This window comes from Pistacia vera, unplaced genomic scaffold, assembly GCF_008641045.1.
Source record: "Pistacia vera cultivar Batoury unplaced genomic scaffold, PisVer_v2 Contig254, whole genome shotgun sequence".
In the NCBI taxonomy this organism is placed as follows: domain Eukaryota; kingdom Viridiplantae; phylum Streptophyta; class Magnoliopsida; order Sapindales; family Anacardiaceae; genus Pistacia; species Pistacia vera.
In genome coordinates, this window is record NW_022196062.1 from 269960 (window position 1) to 290132 (window position 20173).

The following is a 20173-nucleotide window of genomic DNA, read 5'->3' on the forward strand; positions in this document are numbered from 1 at the left end:
GTTTGATTCTCAATGGAGTATTTTTTCTGGTTCAGGTGCTAACGGATGTAGGTTATTTTTCTCTCGCGGGTTGTCCTAGTATTTACTGGGAATATTCTTACAAGTTGAGATGCTGTAGTGCACATGAGGTGTTAGGCTAGAATTTTGAAGTCGGTTAATGAAGCTGTCCACTGCAATAATGCCACGTAGCATTAATGTTTGGTAGATGATAGCCAAGTCTTGATAGATTTTTCATTTACAAATATCAATCCCAGTAAATTAATAAAAAGAAATACATTATTAATATTTGTTTATTGTAAAGTTCTTTTTTTCCAATATAACAAAAACCTTTTCAACTATTTGACAACATTTTCAATATTATTGAAAACATTTTGAAATTAATGTACATGTAATTTGGGATTTGGAAAAAAAAACCCCAAATTATTCTCTTTCCCTTTATGTGAATTAGAAGCAAAGATATCTCCTTTCCCCTTTCTTTGACATTACTTTCTAAACTTCAATTATCTTTTTTCCTCGGTTTCAACATATAACACATATAACAAGTAACACGACATATTATATGTTATATGCTATTTTTTCTTTTTCTTTTTCAACCGAAGTTTATCTAAACCAATTTATTCACACTTCAATTAATTATCAAAGTCTATTGAATAACCTATAAACTCAATAGACTAGGTAAATCATAAATACGATAGATAACCACTTTGTATAACTTGGTATTTGCTAGTTTTTCTTTTAATTTTTTCTACAATTAAAAAAAATATCGAGTTACATAATGAAATTTTGTGAACCCAACAATCTTTGTGCTAGTTGCGAGCCATGGTCAAACACAAAGAAGTCGCAGTTCCATTTAACATAGAGCCCATCAGAGGCAGTGAGGAGTTCTAAGAAAGTCTAGCAAAATCCTGTTCCATGAAGTAAACAAAGAGAATTCCCACAATCCTAGTTTGTCTAATTTATTCATGGTTGATAACAACTTGTATGATCGATCAAGATTTTGCTAGAACACAACTAAGTAAAAAGAAATTAATTTCAGGCAATGTAAGTAGTCAAATGCATTAGCTTAACCTCCCTTTAATATCCTTTTCAAGATTGGTGATTTTGAGCTTCAAATCCTGCTGTAATATCCATCGCAACATCCATTTCAAGGTTGAAATGGCGCGGAATGGTTACAGGGAAGGGCCGAGACAACTCATTTCCATCGTTCTGGTGGAGCCCCAATGCTAGAGAAACACCACTGCTTCCACTGCCACAACCAATGTGATGAACGCTAGACAAATCACTGTGAGTTGCATGCTTGTCTTCCTCGTTCTTCTCAGACATTTGGGCACATTTATTCCTACGGCGTTTAGTTGGAGCTTGTTGAGCCTTTTCGCTTTGTGAGGGTAGAGGGAATATCTCAGAAGCGCTTCTGTTTAGTTGATGAGATGTCATATGAACATCATCAGCATTTACAGCTTCCGATGATGGTCCTTGAGCTCTCTGTTCTTGATCAAGCAGATCCATCTCTTCCACCATTGGCTTCCACACTCTTACTCTTGCATTAATGAACCAATTGGAAACCTGTCCAAGCAATTTGCAATAATGATTCCAGCTTGAATTTGGTCACAAAATTAACATAAAAAGATTGTTCACCTGAGTCCTCGATAGACCAGTCTGCCGGGCCAACATTTGCTTTTCTGAATCGGAAGGATAACTAATATGAAAAGAAAAAACCAGTTTTAGAATACTAATATGTGCTATTGGAGCGAACACATATCTACTAGAAAATAAAAGTGTTACACTCACGGGTTCAGAAAGTTATCAAAGAGCCATGCTCTGAGCACAGATAATGCATAATCTGGAAGTCCTCTCTGAGATCGCCAGACAGGACGCTGAAGAAAGCCCAAATTTTGGCTACCGAAACTTGATTCAGCAGTCCCAGGCCCTGGAATAGAGTCTTTGCTGAAAATTCCATCACCAAGAGTTTTGCCAGAAACCACAATTTGGTCCATTATGGCATTCTTCAGGCAACTAAAATGCTTAGATATGGCATTCAAAGCAAATGATATGTATGGAGCTGCATTTCCAAGACCGGCCACAGTTTCAAACGAGGCAACAACTGATTGCATCTGTTGGCAGTATAGCTTGTATTTCCTGTAAACCTGATGACAGAAAGAACATTTTTAATGCATTGATTTTGTGGTCTTAGGGCACTCTAACGCAATTATGCATCTTCCTAATAGTGCCTAAATCCATTGTTTTTGCCATTCCCTCTGAACAACTCTCCCTAAATTCAATTATAAACAAACTTCTTCTTCCATTGGTCATTAAGATGTTAATTGGGTAACTTGAAAATAACAGTAGCTTTGAACAAGTGTTAATGGTGTAAATATTCTCCTAGTACACTTTAAAGAGGTAAAATCCTCCTAGGCCTAGCTATGACTGTACAAAGCATCTAGTGCAAGTAAGCGAATTATGTAACTTCGTATTGGCAGGAATCAGTGGGGTACCGGAAGCACAATCCACAAGGCCAGCGACCAGAAAAGTAACAGGCAATCAGCACAGAAAGGTAAGAAAAGTAATAGAAAAATAACACTGGAAACGAAACAGAACAAAAAAGGAACAGTAGAATGATTTAATTTGACAAGACAAGACACCTTTTCGTCATGCCTGCTGTTGTTGGTAAAATAAATCAGATATCTTACCCCAAGATTACTAATTTTCACTCAGAACAATCAAATCATCATCTGTTTCATTTATTCAATTCAACTGAAACAAAAGAAGACATCAGGAGTAGGGGTCACTTTCGCTAATCCATTTACATTTACTCTGCACAAAAATCTATCTTCCATAAATGACCAATTGATAACATTGACCACAGTCCATTTAACATATAAAATTTACATTTTTTTTTTGTACCCTTTTTCATTTCCATAATTTTCTCACTAACCAAACAGTTTCTAAAGAATTTTTGTATTTTTGTATTTTACCTCTTCCAGCATCACGATCAGCTTGGAGTTCTTCCATGAACGATCAACTCTGTTACTAAAGGCAATGAAATCTCTAAGAACTGCACTGTCAGTAAAACCATCCATTTGAAAGTCTGAAGCTTGAAAATATACACCACCACAAAATTCATCTAAAATCTGCTGTGCAGGCCTTAAGAACTTTGAACGCATCAATATGGAAGCGTAGCCTGTAAATGGACCTAAAGGAACCAAACTTCTAACATCACCTCTGAGCTTCAATAAATCCGCAAAACCTGAAACTGGATCATATTGTTGTGCATTGAAGTTTAAAGGAAAAGGGTGAAGTGGTGGAAAGGGCTGGTGGTTAAAATCAGTTAAGAAGCTTTGGACACAGCCGGGGAACAGGATTTGTGATGAAGAAGAAGAAGATGGTGATATTGTTGGCTGGTTGAGTTGATAAAGTGAATTTGGTGTTGTTTGAAAGCTTGGTGAAGTTGAGGGTTGTTCTTGGGTGGTATGAGTGGTGATTCTAAGCTTGTTTCTTCTGTTTTGTTGGGGCACATGGGACTGCTGATCAAGATTTTCTGCCATGATTGAAGCTTTTGAGTTGGAGAGAAAGAGAGAAGATGATATATAGCTATGAATGAAGGAAATGAAGTGACTCTGAATTTATTATGATCATGATCTAACTTGCTAGACAGAAGGCTCAGTGTTACTGTTTAAGCAGGAGCCTTTTTGTGTGCGAGTGTGTGGGTTTAGCAGAACTAGCAACTTCGGGTTTTAGTAGAACCCAATTGACACAGTGCTCCATGGCTCTTGGATTGCATTTTGCAGTCTTGTAAAGTTTACTTGTAAAATCGTAAAATTTACTTTACTGACTTCAAATAAAAACAAGTTTTTGGCATCTGTTATTTATCTATGATTCCCAGGTCTCTGGAACCGACCGCACAATTTTACTTGTCCCAAAAGTCTTTAATCAAAACCTTGAAAATGGTAAGTTACAGGATATTTGAGTTGAATAAAGTGATTTACATAAAAACAAAACAAATGTGAACACTAGCTTTATCTTGCATAATTTACATGAGTTTGCCTTCATAGATAAAGAAATATATCAGGGCATTAACTCCACTCCATCACTGTTATTGGAATCAGCCGCAACAACCCTGCCTTGAACATTTTTGTAAGTATATTTCTTTGCCAAGTAAACATAAACACACAAATTCAGCCCATTCAATACTGCCAGCAACCAGTAGAAATTGTCCACACGGCTAGTATTTATATCCTTGCCAATCCAGCTTTTGGCACCATTTCCTGTGATATGATCCACAAGTATGATGAGAAAACTACTTAGAAAACTCCCGAGTCCGATCACACTTAGATAAAAAGCTATACCCAAACTTCTCATTGAATCAGGGACCTGATCATAAAAGTACTCTTGCAATCCTACCAGAGCAAATCCATCTCCTATTCCAAGAATCCCATATTGGGGAGCCAACCAAAACACACTCATGGGCACTTTATGATTTCCCCCTTGAATTATCTCTTCATCAGCAATACTTAACCTTTTCCTTTCAACAATGGCTGCAACAATCATTCCCAAAACTGCAAGTACCATGCCAATACCAATCCTCTGGAGGATTTTAATCCCTCTTTCGTCGCCGGTGACTCTCCTTATATATGGAACAAGTACTTTCTCATAGATGGTAATGGAAATTATCATTGCAATGGCCCCAAAAGAGTAATTGGTGGCCGGTGGGGTCTTGATATCGTTGCTGATTTCTCTGTTCATTGCAGCAGCTTGTTTAACAAATAATGTTGGAGCTTGGGCCACACATATTCCAAATGGTAACGCAGTTAGCCATATGGGAACCATATTTAAAACAAGCTTCAACTCCTCAACTTTTGTCACTCTTGCTAATCTCCAGGGATTACGACTTTTCTCATTTACGATGCCTTCCTCATCTTCAATTATTGCAGCTTTATCTAGGAACCTGTGGATCAACAAGGACAAGAGTCAATTCAAAATAATCAACCACATTCATCACCTTTTAAAAGATAATAATATTATTTACCTAAGCCTATCCGTGTGAGCCAGAAGCCTTCCAGGGGACTTCTCTGACCTAGAGACTTCATATAAAAGAGAAGGATTGGAAGGATAAAGCAATTTCCTCTTCCTTATGGCTGCAACAAAAACCTGCAACAGAGGCGCTAAAGGGTTTCCTTCTGATCGCCGATATCGATAATAAGGCTTTCCCACATAAAAGGTGACTATTGTCACTGCCATTGTTATGGTGAGAATAAGGCTTGCGACGTTCCAACCAATATGGTCTTGCACATAAACTATAACTGTTACACCAAGGAAGAGTCCACAACAAAGGGCAAAGTTCCACAAATTGAAGTAAGACATCTTCCTCTTTCTTTCTTCTGAATGATCATCATCAAACTGGTCACCTCCAAAACTCTCCAAGCAGGGCTTATGTCCCCCAGTTCCAATTGATATAAAATACATTGCGAGGAAAAATATCACTTCATGGACACTCCTTGCCCGCTGACAGACATTTAATTTGCACGGCTTTAAACTTGGAATGAACTGAGACATGGTCAAGAGGCTTAAACCCTGAACCAAAAATACTGATTATATTAACCAAAACTTGAATTCTGAAAAGGGTAATTAATGAATCACTTTTCAAATGCTTACCATAAGATAGATTAGAGAAGAAAGCAGAACCATAGTGAAGCGCCCTGTGTAAGTATCTGCTATATAAGCTCCAATAAGGGGCATTAATGTTGTGACTCCTGTCCAGTAATTCACATTTTTTGTAGCTGTTACAAGATCTTGTTGGAGCACTTTGGTAAGGTATGTGATGAGATTTGTAGCTAATCCAAAGTAGCTCAGCCTCTCACTGAATTCAATGGCTGCTCCAAAATCAAGTAACAAATACAAAGCTAATGTTTTTACTTTGAATTTATGCGAACAATCAACAATTTAAACTTTTGGGTTCGGTAATTACTAGAACTGCATAATCAAAATAAAATTTCTATTTGTCTACTCAATAAAATATTAACATGTACAAGTTTTTCAAAGGGTAATGTCTAATTAGCCTATTTACTTTCTACAAGGCTCAGTATGGTTTTTGGGCTGAGGCACCATAGTGTGAAATCTTTTTTCTGCTCAATTATTTGATTTTTCTTCTATATTTGACTAGTATTTTGTCTCTATTGTACACTTTTTTTTTCCCTTCAATTTTTGATATATTACTTTTCCTCGGTCTAAAGCAACCTTGAAATGACAGTGAAGCAGGGTCCAGGGATTATATCATAGGCGCTGTTGCATTGAGTTTAAAGGAAAAGGGTGAAGTGGTGGAAAGGGCTGGTGGTTAAAATCAGTTAAGAAGCTTTGGACACAGCCGGGAACAGGATTTGTGTGAAGAAGAAGAAGATGGTGATATTGTTGGCTGGTTGAGTTGATAAAGTGAATTTGGTGGGTTTGAAAGCTTGGTGAAGTTGAGGGTTGTTCGGGTGGTATGAGTGGTGATTCTAGCTTGTTTCTTCTGTTTTGTTGGGGCACATGGGACTGCTGATCAAGATTTTCTGCCATGATTGAAGCTTTTGAGTTGGAGAGAAAGAGAGAAGATGATATATAGCTATGAATGAAGGAAATGAAGTGATCTCAATTTATGATCATGATCTAACTTGCTAGACAGAAGGCTCAGTGTTACTGTAAGCAGGAGCCTTTTGTTGTGCGAGTGTGTGGTTTAGCAAACTAGCAACTTCGGGTTTTAGTAGAACCCATTGACACAGTGCTCCATGGTCTTGGATTGGATTTTGCGGTCTTGTAAAGTTACTTGTAATACATAATGAAATTTTGTGAACCCAACAATCGTTGTGCTAGTTGCGAGCCATGGTCAAACACTAAGAAGTCGCAGTTCCATTTAACATAGAGCCCATCAGAGGCAGTAAGGAGTTCTAAGAAAGTCTAGCAAAATCCTGTTCCATGAAGTAAAACAAAGAGAATTCCCACAATCCTAGTTTGTCTAATTTATTCATGGTTGATAACAACTTGTATGATCGATCAAGATTTTGCTAGAACACAACTAAGTAAAAAGAAATTAATTTCAGGCAATGTAAGTAGTCAAATGCATTAGCTTAACCTCCCTTTGATATCCTTTTCAAGATTGGTGATTTTGAGCTTCAAATCCTGCTGTAATATCCATCGCAACATCCATTTCAAGGTTGAAATGGCGCGGAATGGTTACAGGGAAGGGCCGAGACAACTCATTTCCATCGTTCTGGTGGAGCCCCAATGCTAGAGAAACACCACTGCTTCCACTGCCACAACCAATGTGATGAACGCTAGACAAATCACTGTGAGTTGCATGCTTGTCTTCCTCGTTCTTCTCAGACATTTGGGCACATTTATTCCTACGGCGTTTAGTTGGAGCTTGTTGAGCCTTTTCGCTTTGTGAGGGTAGAGGGAATATCTCAGAAGCGCTTCTGTTTAGTTGATGAGATGTCATATGAACATCATCAGCATTTACAGCTTCCGATGATGGTCCTTGAGCTCTCTGTTCTTGATCAAGCAGATCCATCTCTTCCACCATTGGCTTCCACACTCTTACTCTTGCATTAATGAACCAATTGGAAACCTGTCCAAGCAATTTGCAATAATGATTCCAGCTTGAATTTGGTCACAAAATTAACATAAAAAGATTGTTCACCTGAGTCCTCGATAGACCAGTCTGCCGGGCCAACATTTGCTTTTCTGAATCGGAAGGATAACTAATATGAAAAGAAAAAACCAGTTTTAGAATACTAATATGTGCTATTGGAGCGAACACATATCTACTAGAAAATAAAAGTGTTACACTCACGGGTTCAGAAAGTTATCAAAGAGCCATGCTCTGAGCACAGATAATGCATAATCTGGAAGTCCTCTCTGAGATCGCCAGACAGGACGCTGAAGAAAGCCCAAATTTTGGCTACCGAAACTTGATTCAGCAGTCCCAGGCCCTGGAATAGAGTCTTTGCTGAAAATTCCATCACCAAGAGTTTTGCCAGAAACCACAATTTGGTCCATTATGGCATTCTTCAGGCAACTAAAATGCTTAGATATGGCATTCAAAGCAAATGATATGTATGGAGCTGCATTTCCAAGACCGGCCACAGTTTCAAACGAGGCAACAACTGATTGCATCTGTTGGCAGTATAGCTTGTATTTCCTGTAAACCTGATGACAGAAAGAACATTTTTAATGCATTGATTTTGTGGTCTTAGGGCACTCTAACGCAATTATGCATCTTCCTAATAGTGCCTAAATCCATTGTTTTTGCCATTCCCTCTGAACAACTCTCCCTAAATTCAATTATAAACAAACTTCTTCTTCCATTGGTCATTAAGATGTTAATTGGGTAACTTGAAAATAACAGTAGCTTTGAACAAGTGTTAATGGTGTAAATATTCTCCTAGTACACTTTAAAGAGGTAAAATCCTCCTAGGCCTAGCTATGACTGTACAAAGCATCTAGTGCAAGTAAGCGAATTATGTAACTTCGTATTGGCAGGAATCAGTGGGGTACCGGAAGCACAATCCACAAGGCCAGCGACCAGAAAAGTAACAGGCAATCAGCACAGAAAGGTAAGAAAAGTAATAGAAAAATAACACTGGAAACGAAACAGAACAAAAAAGGAACAGTAGAATGATTTAATTTGACAAGACAAGACACCTTTTCGTCATGCCTGCTGTTGTTGGTAAAATAAATCAGATATCTTACCCCAAGATTACTAATTTTCACTCAGAACAATCAAATCATCATCTGTTTCATTTATTCAATTCAACTGAAACAAAAGAAGACATCACGAGTAGGGGTCACTTTCGCTAATCCATTTACATTTACTCTGCACAAAAATCTATCTTCCATAAATGACCAATTGATAACATTGACCACAGTCCATTTAACATATAAAATTTACATTTTATTTTTGTACCCTTTTTCATTTCCATAATTTTCTCACTAACCAAACAGTTTCTAAAGAATTTTTTATATTTTTTTATTTTACCTCTTCCAGCATCATGATCAGCTTGGAGTTCTTCCATGAACGATCAACTCTGTTACTAAAGGCAATGAAATCTCTAAGAACTGCACTGTCAGTAAAACCATCCATTTGAAAGTCTGAAGCTTGAAAATATACACTACCACAAAAGTCATCTAAAATATGCTGTGCAGGCCTTAAGAACTTTGAACGCATCAATATGGAAGCGTAGCCTGTAAATGGACCTAAAGGAACCAAACTTCTAACATCACCTCTGAGCTTCAATAAATCCGCAAAACCTGAAACTGGATCATATTGTTGTGCATTGAAGTTTAAAGGAAAAGGGTGAAGTGGTGGAAAGGGCTGGTGGTTAAAATCAGTTAAGAAGCTTTGGACACAGCCGGGGAACAGGATTTGTGATGAAGAAGAAGAAGATGGTGATATTGTTGGCTGGTTGAGTTGATAAAGTGAATTTGGTGTTGTTTGAAAGCTTGGTGAAGTTGAGGGTTGTTCTTGGGTGGTATGAGTGGTGATTCTAAGCTTGTTTCTTCTGTTTTGTTGGGGCACATGGGACTGCTGATCAAGATTTTCTGCCATGATTGAAGCTTTTGAGTTGGAGAGAAAGAGAGAAGATGATATATAGCTATGAATGAAGGAAATGAAGTGACTCTGAATTTATTATGATCATGATCTAACTTGCTAGACAGAAGGCTCAGTGTTACTGTTTAAGCAGGAGCCTTTTTGTGTGCGAGTGTGTGGGTTTAGCAGAACTAGCAACTTCGGGTTTTAGTAGAACCCAATTGACACAGTGCTCCATGGCTCTTGGATTGCATTTTGCAGTCTTGTAAAGTTTACTTGTAAAATCGTAAAATTTACTTTACTGACTTCAAATAAAAACAAGTTTTTGGCATCTGTTATTTATCTATGATTCCCAGGTCTCTGGAACCGACCGCACAATTTTACTTGTCCCAAAAGTCTTTAATCAAAACCTTGAAAATGGTAAGTTACAGGATATTTGAGTTGAATAAAGTGATTTACATAAAAACAAAACAAATGTGAACACTAGCTTTATCTTGCATAATTTACATGAGTTTGCCTTCATAGATAAAGAAATATATCAGGGCATTAACTCCACTCCATCACTGTTATTGGAATCAGCCGCAACAACCCTGCCTTGAACATTTTTGTAAGTATATTTCTTTGCCAAGTAAACATAAACACACAAATTCAGCCCATTCAATACTGCCAGCAACCAGTAGAAATTGTCCACACGGCTAGTATTTATATCCTTGCCAATCCAGCTTTTGGCACCATTTCCTGTGATATGATCCACAAGTATGATGAGAAAACTACTTAGAAAACTCCCGAGTCCGATCACACTTAGATAAAAAGCTATACCCAAACTTCTCATTGAATCAGGGACCTGATCATAAAAGTACTCTTGCAATCCTACCAGAGCAAATCCATCTCCTATTCCAAGAATCCCATATTGGGGAGCCAACCAAAACACACTCATGGGCACTTTATGATTTCCCCCTTGAATTATCTCTTCATCAGCAATACTTAACCTTTTCCTTTCAACAATGGCTGCAACAATCATTCCCAAAACTGCAAGTACCATGCCAATACCAATCCTCTGGAGGATTTTAATCCCTCTTTCGTCGCCGGTGACTCTCCTTATATATGGAACAAGTACTTTCTCATAGATGGTAATGGAAATTATCATTGCAATGGCCCCAAAAGAGTAATTGGTGGCCGGTGGGGTCTTGATATCGTTGCTGATTTCTCTGTTCATTGCAGCAGCTTGTTTAACAAATAATGTTGGAGCTTGGGCCACACATATTCCAAATGGTAACGCAGTTAGCCATATGGGAACCATATTTAAAACAAGCTTCAACTCCTCAACTTTTGTCACTCTTGCTAATCTCCAGGGATTACGACTTTTCTCATTTACGATGCCTTCCTCATCTTCAATTATTGCAGCTTTATCTAGGAACCTGTGGATCAACAAGGACAAGAGTCAATTCAAAATAATCAACCACATTCATCACCTTTTAAAAGATAATAATATTATTTACCTAAGCCTATCCGTGTGAGCCAGAAGCCTTCCAGGGGACTTCTCTGACCTAGAGACTTCATATAAAAGAGAAGGATTGGAAGGATAAAGCAATTTCCTCTTCCTTATGGCTGCAACAAAAACCTGCAACAGAGGCGCTAAAGGGTTTCCTTCTGATCGCCGATATCGATAATAAGGCTTTCCCACATAAAAGGTGACTATTGTCACTGCCATTGTTATGGTGAGAATAAGGCTTGCGACGTTCCAACCAATATGGTCTTGCACATAAACTATAACTGTTACACCAAGGAAGAGTCCACAACAAAGGGCAAAGTTCCACAAATTGAAGTAAGACATCTTCCTCTTTCTTTCTTCTGAATGATCATCATCAAACTGGTCACCTCCAAAACTCTCCAAGCAGGGCTTATGTCCCCCAGTTCCAATTGATATAAAATACATTGCGAGGAAAAATATCACTTCATGGACACTCCTTGCCCGCTGACAGACATTTAATTTGCACGGCTTTAAACTTGGAATGAACTGAGACATGGTCAAGAGGCTTAAACCCTGAACCAAAAATACTGATTATATTAACCAAAACTTGAATTCTGAAAAGGGTAATTAATGAATCACTTTTCAAATGCTTACCATAAGATAGATTAGAGAAGAAAGCAGAACCATAGTGAAGCGCCCTGTGTAAGTATCTGCTATATAAGCTCCAATAAGGGGCATTAATGTTGTGACTCCTGTCCAGTAATTCACATTTTTTGTAGCTGTTACAAGATCTTGTTGGAGCACTTTGGTAAGGTATGTGATGAGATTTGTAGCTAATCCAAAGTAGCTCAGCCTCTCACTGAATTCAATGGCTGCTCCAAAATCAAGTAACAAATACAAAGCTAATGTTTTTACTTTGAATTTATGCGAACAATCAACAATTTAAACTTTTGGGTTCGGTAATTACTAGAACTGCATAATCAAAATAAAATTTCTATTTGTCTACTCAATAAAATATTAACATGTACAAGTTTTTCAAAGGGTAATGTCTAATTAGCCTATTTACTTTCTACAAGGCTCAGTATGGTTTTTGGGCTGAGGCACCATAGTGTGAAATCTTTTTTCTGCTCAATTATTTGATTTTTCTTCTAAATTTGACTAGTATTTTGTCTCTATTGTACACTTTTTTTTTCCCTTCAATTTTTGATATATTACTTTTCCTCGGTCTAAAGCAACCTTGAAATGACAGTGAAGCAGGGTCCAGGGATTATATCATAGGCGCCATGTCTGTCTTTTAGCTTTCTTCAATTAAGACTAAAATAACAGCTTTCAAGCATCAACAATGTTGACAAACTTCTCTCCCCTTGCACGCCTACAAAGACAAAATACAAAGACGAGCCCATTCGCAAGAAAGTTACCAGCACTACAGCTTTATTGCGTAAAACAAACCTTTTTCCAGGAAAAAAAGTTTGTCACATGTGGGCTTCATTCAAACAATAATAGTCTTATAATAATAAACAAAAATACGTTACGTGATTACTTTATGTTTAGGTGATATTTAACGAATGTTTAACCATCTAAACATGCATTATCAAGAAGCTAGAGAGGTGGAAATAAGATGGTGAAACTATGAAAAATTAAATCAATGCTTACTGATGATAAAGAGAGAGGCTTTCCATACACCAGTTGAAGCTCGGAGTGGAGTATTTCCTTTATGATCTACAGATAAATCATTAACCCATTTCTCTTCATCACTTTCTCTCTTCATCTGCTCCACTTCCGGCTCCATATCCTCAGTAATGGCAGATTACTCAAGCTAGAGAAAGTACTGAACAAGGATAAACTAAGAGAGGTCTAACTTGTGTGGGTTTGAGTGGTGGGCATGCCTGGCTTTATAGTTGGAGAATTGTTTAATTGCTTTTTGGTTACTGGGGTGCGATAGCTGGTTATTAAGGTTCTCCACTATGTTAAGGTGAAAGAGAAATTGTAAGTTAGATATAGAGCAAAATTTAATTTCATCTGTCATGGTTCTATGAAAAAGGTTGATACTATACTCAAGTTTGTCGTTTGTTAACCAGGCAAAGATGCAATAGTACCGATGCTCAACCATCTTACATATTTTACGTTTAATGATCAGCAATTAATCTCGAAGTCAAAAAGTTTGATATTTTCATGTACAGTGATAAAGGAGAAATAGGAAAGATATGGTCTCCCTCTCTTTTTGTCCAAGCTATGCTGGTAGAATTTGGTTTCTATCTGAATTTTTACCCAACTTTATATATATATATATACACACACACTATGATGTTTGGTCAAGATCAGTCCTCATTTATTAGGTTCTTCTTAATTTATTCATTACTAATCATAATCTTCTATTTAACCAGTAAAAAGCTGGCTCATTTAGGTGGTTAGTGTTGCCTTATACTATAGCTCTGAGCAAATATATATATATATACACTATGATGTTTGGTCAAGATCAATCCTCATTTATTAGGTTCTTCTTAATTTATTCATTACTAATCATAATCTTCTTTTTAACCAGTAAAAAGCTAGCTCATTTAGGTGGTTAGAGGTGGCTTATACTATAGCTCTCAGCAAATGTACGAGACTTGCATGAAGCTTGTAAGGTATTCAATGAACTCCAAAGATTAATTGAAACACACGCAAACTGATCCGGATATCCCAATAATAAAAAAAAAATTATGTATCATCCCAACCAAAATTAAAAAAGTATCAGAATAAAAGTACCAAAGTTAATCTATATTAATACCTACAGACGATAGTTTCTCAGCATATATCCGGTAAGAACCTGATAAATAAAGAAATGTGCTGCAATTATCATGACTTATTGTTCCAAAATAAACCAATTGGTCAAGCATATAAATGGGATGATTTATGAATGATTTGTTTAGTTTATTAGGAACAAAGTATGATTGTTAAGTCATGATTAATTTGTCGGTAGAACCATTCTTTATTAGGTTCTTATTGGATATATGCTAAGAAATTATTGGTTGCGGGTATAATATAAGGTTAACTTTTGGTACTTTTATTCTTATACTTTTAACCTCTATGTAGAGATAAGGTGGAAACAAAAGAGTACCCACTAATTTAGCAAAAATATTACTTACCAAAAGGGGATTAGACTTTTGACTGCTTTTTTCTTTACAATGTTCATGTTAAGCTGTTGCTACTGGCTGCAAGTTTGTAACTTGTGTTTTCCAGTCAAAGAGGTTCTACACTTTAGATTAGAAAACTCAAAGCTGGATGCTTCAATTAAATTACCATACACATTTTGGATTGAAAAATCCAAAAGCAAAGCTGAATTAATATATATTTATCATCTGGCTATAGATTCTAAACTTCAAATTATTCCACCTACTGGCTCTCATACTTTTCAAATAGTTAAATTTGACGTTTTGCAATCCTTGCATGTGTAGTTAAATTATATTGGAGAATTCCTTCAAGACAGTGGTAGGCCAAACTAAAGGGAGAACACACTCTTAAGTTGACAAAAACTTGGTGATTCTCTTATGGTGGATGCCATTGCCACTAATTTGATACCTCAGTATAAAATTTCTAGCTAGTCAGAAGCTAATGATAATGGATTATGGAATCATCGCATTATTTTTCTATTTCAGGAAAGCATAGAGAGTAGGGACAGTGGTTATTCATCATACTTATAATCAAATTTACCCCTGTTAAGCACCAAAAGGCAGGATTCTCCACAATAGAAGTTAAGTTTTCAGATCAACAATGTTATCAGTCTATGGTAACGAAAAAAGAATAACAAAAGTCTATGGAAATGCATTAAACGATCAGTAATGTTACTGCCTACGGGCATGATAACGTTGTAGCAGTCTCTTTCCATCAAATCTTAAAGATATTGGAGCAGTGCATCAATTTTAAGCTAGTTAGAGACACATCTCATGTCAATGTCAAACAACTGCATTTGTATAGGCATATAAGAGATTTTTGACATTCTAGTGTTATATTATCTTCATCAGTATCGTTTTGAAATGCAAAACTGGTTGAGTGTGTTTGAGTTGCATAAAATGATAAAGGAACCACAAAAGAGAACCTAATACATTGTTTCTCACAATATCTCTGCCAGTTCTGAACATGGTAAGGTCCATCAAGATTTTCCAGGGAGTAAAATTTTACAAACCGAAAGAAGAAAGGGCAGCGCAGACATTGTGTGTAGCCTACTGATTCTATTATCTATAGGCGTTTCTGTTAAGATGTTCCTTGAAACGAATATTTAAACTATCAACTAATAGACTTGACAACCTGTATAAAGCAGATTCCATATCAATAATGATATTCTCCTGGGAACTTTTCTTTGAATTCTTATCAAGTATATGAGTAGCACATAAGAAGTCATAAAGGGTGTCTGTTATTATATTTGAAGGAACCTTACTCTGAATGATCTTGAATAACGTCTCTTTCTGGTCAAAATATGCTTGAGTCTCGGAAGTATTTCAGTTACACAGATGCTAAAATCATATAGAATTCCACTGATTAAGACACAACAATCTCATTCTACCATAGGATTCGACTCAAATCAAGGAAATCTTCAATATTAGACTAGCCGGGATCAGCTTTCAAACTTGAAAAATAAAAGAAAAGATTTATTGCACATTAATTTGTAAGAATCTGAATAAGCAGGGTCAAAAGAAGATAATTTTAGTACTAACAATGAACAATGACGCTTGCTTACAATTTCTTTTTCCTCCCTGCATCCCAGAAAATGCTAACAAACAATAATTTCCGACCTACATTCTTCAGCCCGTTAATGTCAAATCAAACAATACGTCTTGAAACACCTTTGCTTCATGTTAAACCGTGGTTCTCATTAACTAAAAACCTGATATCCATAGACCCTTAAGAGGAATATATGTATGTGACAAGAAAAAAATTCTTCATATCTGCCCTGATTGAACAAAATTGTCTTTGTCTTCTCCTGCTTGTACAGAGGAATACTTTGTATCTTACTGATTAGAGCAACAAGGTCTCCTGTTGACATTACCAGATAGATTTGCAACATTAATGGTGGTGCCTTGAGGAATTCCAGTTGTGGAAGCTGCCTCCTGCGCTGCCAGTGCCTTCTTGCTAATAATGTGGTAGATATCCAATAAAATTGTCTGGAATGCCTTCTCAACATTGAGCGCTTCCAACGCTGACGTCTCCAGGAATGAGAGACCTTCTTTCTCTGCCAATAATTGAGCATCTTCTGCCGGAACTGCTCTAAGATGATTAAGGTCGGACTTGTTCCCAGCCATCATAATGACTATGTTGGAGTCAGCGTGGTCCCTCAGCTCACGGAGCCACCTTTGGACATTGTCAAAGGTTTGCCTCTTGGTTATATCGTAAACCAAAAGCGCACCAACAGCTCCTCTATAGTAAGCACTAGTGATAGCTCTATACCTCTCTTGACCAGCTGTGTCCCATATCTGTGCCTTTACAGTCTTTCCTTCTACCTGCATCCATAAAGACAAGCCTAATCAGCTAGAAGATATTCTAATGCTTGTAAACTACGCCAACCCAACAGAGAGATTTCATCTCACGAAACAGAAGACCCACAGAAGGGCAATCACAAGCTGATATTTTTTCGGTTGCTATCAAATTATCTATGCACAACTCTTGTTTTGGCACCACAATCTAGTATGAAAAGGTTGATGCAAATCCACTAATCTGCCGAAAATCGAAATGGCACCAAATTGGGTTTTTGAGCAAATCAACAATCCGAGCATTAGCAAAATACTTTTCTCATTTCTTTTTCCTCATTCAAAGCCTTGCAAGTTCATGTTACAGCCTATTTATGTGCCATTTATCAGCCACTACAAGACCTTTATACGAAAAGCAACACCCATTTGTGCCAGTCCGCGAGACATAAATTCAATCGAGATGGAATAGGCACTAATGTTTCAATGCTTTTCAAGGAGAAGAAAATCTATAGATTTCACCATTAATTGAGTTTCTTCCCCATGACAACTGTAAATTTTAAGATGATGCCTAACAATAACATGAATATAATGTACCATAAAACAGTTGCAAATGATACTAGAAAAACTGACCTAGAAGATTTAACTCCAATACACTGGAGATCAATGGTAAAAATAGCCTCTAAAACAAGAAATAAAATTAAGAATTTTCACAATGAATAAAATTAAATAAAAAATAATAATATTACCAAAATCAGAAATCAGGGCAATGGGAAAGACAAACCTGAAGAGTCCTGGTTGCAAATTCAACACCAATAGTGGACTTAGACTCCAAGCAGAACTCATTTCTTGTAAACCTGGAAAGAATGTTGGATTTTCCCACTCCAGAATCTCCAATCAACACAATCTTGAAGAGATAATCGTACTCGTGATCAACCTTGTAAGCCATTTTCAATCTCTCTTTCTATCTTTTATCATAAACCTATTAGATCCAACCACAATCATCATCATTATCAATAAATAAAAAAAACACACATCAAATACAATGCCAGAAACTGTTTCCACGTGCATGCATGAACAAAAATAAAAAAAACAAATAAAATAAACTAACCATGAAATGGAAGTAATCACAAAAATCAGATGTTTTGTTTATTGAGAATATTGAACACACAGAGAGAGAGAGAGAGAGAGGGAGGTTCAGGCGAAGGAAGAAGAGAGAGAGAGCATAGATTGGTTTACACAGACCGAGAGAGGAAACAGAATAACTGAAGGAAAGGCATTTAAAACGGCCTTCATTGTGGGATGTAACCAGCAAAACTCGGTATGTTTAAATAAATACCTGATAAACTTTTTGTATCTTTTCACTGAATTAATTAATTCTCATATATCATTAAACTATAAAATTCCAAAATTAATGTGACATTAATTTTGGAATTTTATTATAGTTTCATTATTTCTTAGGGCAATATAACATTGTTTCTTTAGGATAAAAATATATATAATGGATGAATTAATTTCAACTTTGAATTGGAGGGAACAAAATTATAGGAGTTATCCAAAAGGGTTTATGTAATGTAGCTGTTTCTGAAGCCAGGATCCAAGTGAAAACCAGAGACACAAAATAAAACAACGACAGAACCGGATCGAACTGGTTGTGTAGTGCAAAGATATTTTCCTGGCAAAGAAATAACATGGTAAATGTGTTTATCTTATATTTGAAATGATATTATTTATTATAAGATTTATTGAATTATTATTTATTAATTACAGATCACATTCCTATATTTGATTAAACTGTCATAAATATCCATGAGTTCATATATCTTAACGTAAACGATTTTTTGTAACTCATATTTTCTTTCATCAATTTTCAATTGCATGATTCAATTCTATCATATAGTATGTATTGTCTGTTAGAAAAATTTGCTAATTATGGGTTAACATTAATTATATGTTGTTTAATTAAAACCGGGTAAATGAATAGTCTACTAATATACTAATGGGCTTAACGTAATCATATTAAAGTTTTGATTAATTTTGACCGACAACAAAGTATGAACTTTAGAGTTTATCGGGCCTTTAATGGAAGGGTCCAATAAACTATTATTAAATTGGATAAGTCTCATTTCTAAATACATCCGATAACTGGAACTCATTTTAAAAGTCATCATTTAGTGTGCGTTATTGGAAAGGAAGACTTAATCTTTCTGTCGCTTTTGAAAAATTTGTCACTTCTCTTCTAAGGAATTAAATAATCAAGAATCATGGCACAAACAGATTTATTTATAACCCTTTACTATTAATCCAGTATTCTATAATATATGCGTTGATCTTTTAAGATGTTGTTGATTATAATTAAATTCTATTCACATTGATTGATTTAGTGAATTTAAAATTCTTGTTAATTTATTTATTTTACATTGTCTATTTTGAATATGCGGTGACTAATTTAATTCTCAAAGTAAATATAAAGCACAACAATACTACCGACGAATAAATTATTTATAATTTAGTCAATAATCACTATCGATAATAGACGATTGCGAATCAATCTTTAATAATTAATATTCAATTACCATAAAATTTTGTTTTTTAACAATTTTTTTTTTATTTTTTTTATTTTTTTATTTTAAAACTTAGATCTAAGATGTTCAAGCCTGAAAATAAATTTCTATATTTAAGTTACGAGCAAGAGCCAGTGAAGGGTAATCAATTCGTTTAATATTGGAATTATTGTTGTGATGTTGTAATCTTAATCATTAAGTTGTTATTGCGATTGAATTAAGAATAATAATAGAAAGATCTCAGTATATGAAAAGATAATGAATGAGGATCATGTGATGAATAAATTGACCAATTAATTTGAATAACCATAAGATTTTTATTTGTATCAAAATTCTACTATGATTAATGAACATATATAATAAGATTTTTATTTTGTGGGCAACTGAATATATAATTATACATATGCGATTATGTAACTTTTAACAATAAATTACTGATATATAAATCTACTGTAAAATACAAAAGAAATAGTGAAGAAATTGTAACCACAATAACGTTAGTTGAAATGGTGAAGAAATATAAAATTTTGGCTTTTAGTACATAGAATTATGGGAAGAAGACTAGTGCAGATTTCTGAATCTAGACTTGGAAATAAATCTTATTACTTATGCCAATTGTATATGACAAATAATCTTTATTATAAAAATATTTATAAATTATCAAAGTTGAACGCCTGCTAATTAATTAATTAATGGGACCAATTAATTTTCTCACCTTGATTAAGTCTTCATTTGACTTCTCCTTAATATATGCATGAAATTTTGTCATGTATTTATGTGTAGAATTTTAATAATAAACTTGTGGGAAGTGAAATAAGGACTAAAATTTAATTGTTTAAAAGAGTAAACAACTTTTTTCCACCCAAGGTTTGCCTTAATGACACTTTCCCACCAAAAAAAATTTTGAAATACCACTTTTTCATCCAAAGTTAATATTTGGTTATTACCTAAAGCTGATTTTGGTGGTAAAAATTCTCTTCGTCATCATGATTTGAACCTATAATCTCCTCTCTACAAAAACCCTCTCACTCTAACCCCTAATTTCTCACCGATTTATAGTCACTGCAAAGTTAGAGTTTCTTATTCTTAGCTGATTTTCAACTGATTACAGCAACGAATATTCAATTAGTAACCACTA

General features: G+C 35.5%; 5 protein-coding genes across 6 annotated transcripts; all 5 read right to left on the minus strand.

Moving 5' to 3' along the window:
- Positions 1–1000: 1000 nt before the first annotated feature.
- Positions 1001–3542, minus strand: LOC116132516 (BEL1-like homeodomain protein 9). Its single transcript, XM_031418180.1, has 4 exons — positions 2973–3542; positions 1789–2144; positions 1636–1696; positions 1001–1563 (listed from the first exon to the last, which is right to left on the minus strand). Exons 1-4 carry the CDS (start codon positions 3540–3542, stop codon positions 1087–1089), a joined length of 1464 nt encoding a protein of 487 aa, XP_031274040.1. The 3' UTR covers positions 1001–1086.
- Positions 3543–3826: 284 nt separating this feature from the next.
- Positions 3827–6146, minus strand: LOC116132478 (protein NRT1/ PTR FAMILY 5.6-like). The gene is made up of 3 exons (XM_031418143.1): positions 5650–6146; positions 5024–5568; positions 3827–4942 (listed from the first exon to the last, which is right to left on the minus strand). Exons 1-3 carry the CDS (start codon positions 5731–5733, stop codon positions 4063–4065), a joined length of 1509 nt encoding a protein of 502 aa, XP_031274003.1. The 5' UTR covers positions 5734–6146; the 3' UTR covers positions 3827–4062.
- Positions 6147–6861: 715 nt separating this feature from the next.
- LOC116132479 (BEL1-like homeodomain protein 9) lies at positions 6862–9720 on the minus strand. The gene is made up of 4 exons (XM_031418144.1): positions 9008–9720; positions 7823–8178; positions 7670–7730; positions 6862–7597 (listed from the first exon to the last, which is right to left on the minus strand). The coding sequence occupies exons 1-4, from the start codon at positions 9575–9577 to the stop codon at positions 7121–7123; spliced, it is 1464 nt and encodes a 487-aa protein (XP_031274004.1). The 5' UTR covers positions 9578–9720; the 3' UTR covers positions 6862–7120.
- A 141-nt stretch (positions 9721–9861) lies between these two features.
- Positions 9862–12974, minus strand: LOC116132476 (protein NRT1/ PTR FAMILY 5.6-like). 2 transcript variants are annotated; one of them, XM_031418137.1, is made up of 4 exons: positions 12684–12974; positions 11685–11944; positions 11059–11603; positions 9862–10977 (listed from the first exon to the last, which is right to left on the minus strand). In XM_031418137.1, the coding sequence occupies exons 1-4, from the start codon at positions 12817–12819 to the stop codon at positions 10098–10100; spliced, it is 1821 nt and encodes a 606-aa protein (XP_031273997.1). In that variant the 5' UTR covers positions 12820–12974; the 3' UTR covers positions 9862–10097. The 2 variants fall into 2 exon arrangements, with proteins under 2 accessions (XP_031273997.1, XP_031273999.1); XM_031418139.1 differs by having other exon boundaries at positions 11685–11902; positions 12684–12973.
- A 3044-nt stretch (positions 12975–16018) lies between these two features.
- Positions 16019–17420, minus strand: LOC116132517 (ras-related protein Rab2BV-like). The gene is made up of 2 exons (XM_031418181.1): positions 17256–17420; positions 16019–16507 (listed from the first exon to the last, which is right to left on the minus strand). The coding sequence occupies exons 1-2, from the start codon at positions 17418–17420 to the stop codon at positions 16019–16021; spliced, it is 654 nt and encodes a 217-aa protein (XP_031274041.1).
- Between the last annotated feature and the right edge of the window lie 2753 nt (positions 17421–20173).

Bases quoted from the DNA above. Each gene is read 5' to 3' on its own strand.
- LOC116132516 (XM_031418180.1), bottom strand. From the start codon at position 3,542: ATGGCAGAAAATCTTGATCAGCAGTCCCATGTGCCCCAACAAAACAGA. The intron at 2,145-2,972 runs GTAAAATACAAA...TTCTGTCATCAG, and splicing joins TGATCGTGATGCTGGAAGAG to GTTTACAGGAAATACAAGCT. The intron at 1,697-1,788 runs GTGAGTGTAACA...TTTTCATATTAG, and splicing joins TTTGATAACTTTCTGAACCC to TTATCCTTCCGATTCAGAAA.
- LOC116132478 (XM_031418143.1), bottom strand. From the start codon at position 5,733: ATGCCCCTTATTGGAGCTTATATAGCAGATACTTACACAGGGCGCTTC. The intron at 5,569-5,649 runs GTAAGCATTTGA...TTTTTGGTTCAG, and splicing joins CTTCTCTAATCTATCTTATG to GGTTTAAGCCTCTTGACCAT. The intron at 4,943-5,023 runs GTAAATAATATT...GTTGATCCACAG, and splicing joins GCTCACACGGATAGGCTTAG to GTTCCTAGATAAAGCTGCAA.
- LOC116132479 (XM_031418144.1), bottom strand. From the start codon at position 9,577: ATGGCAGAAAATCTTGATCAGCAGTCCCATGTGCCCCAACAAAACAGA. The intron at 8,179-9,007 runs GTAAAATAAAAA...TTCTGTCATCAG, and splicing joins TGATCATGATGCTGGAAGAG to GTTTACAGGAAATACAAGCT. The intron at 7,731-7,822 runs GTGAGTGTAACA...TTTTCATATTAG, and splicing joins TTTGATAACTTTCTGAACCC to TTATCCTTCCGATTCAGAAA.
- LOC116132476 (XM_031418137.1), bottom strand. From the start codon at position 12,819: ATGGAGCCGGAAGTGGAGCAGATGAAGAGAGAAAGTGATGAAGAGAAA. The intron at 11,604-11,684 runs GTAAGCATTTGA...TTTTTGGTTCAG, and splicing joins CTTCTCTAATCTATCTTATG to GGTTTAAGCCTCTTGACCAT. The intron at 10,978-11,058 runs GTAAATAATATT...GTTGATCCACAG, and splicing joins GCTCACACGGATAGGCTTAG to GTTCCTAGATAAAGCTGCAA.
- LOC116132517 (XM_031418181.1), bottom strand. From the start codon at position 17,420: ATGGCTTACAAGGTTGATCACGAGTACGATTATCTCTTCAAGATTGTG. The intron at 16,508-17,255 runs GTTTGTCTTTCC...TTATGGATGCAG, and splicing joins TTGCAACCAGGACTCTTCAG to GTAGAAGGAAAGACTGTAAA.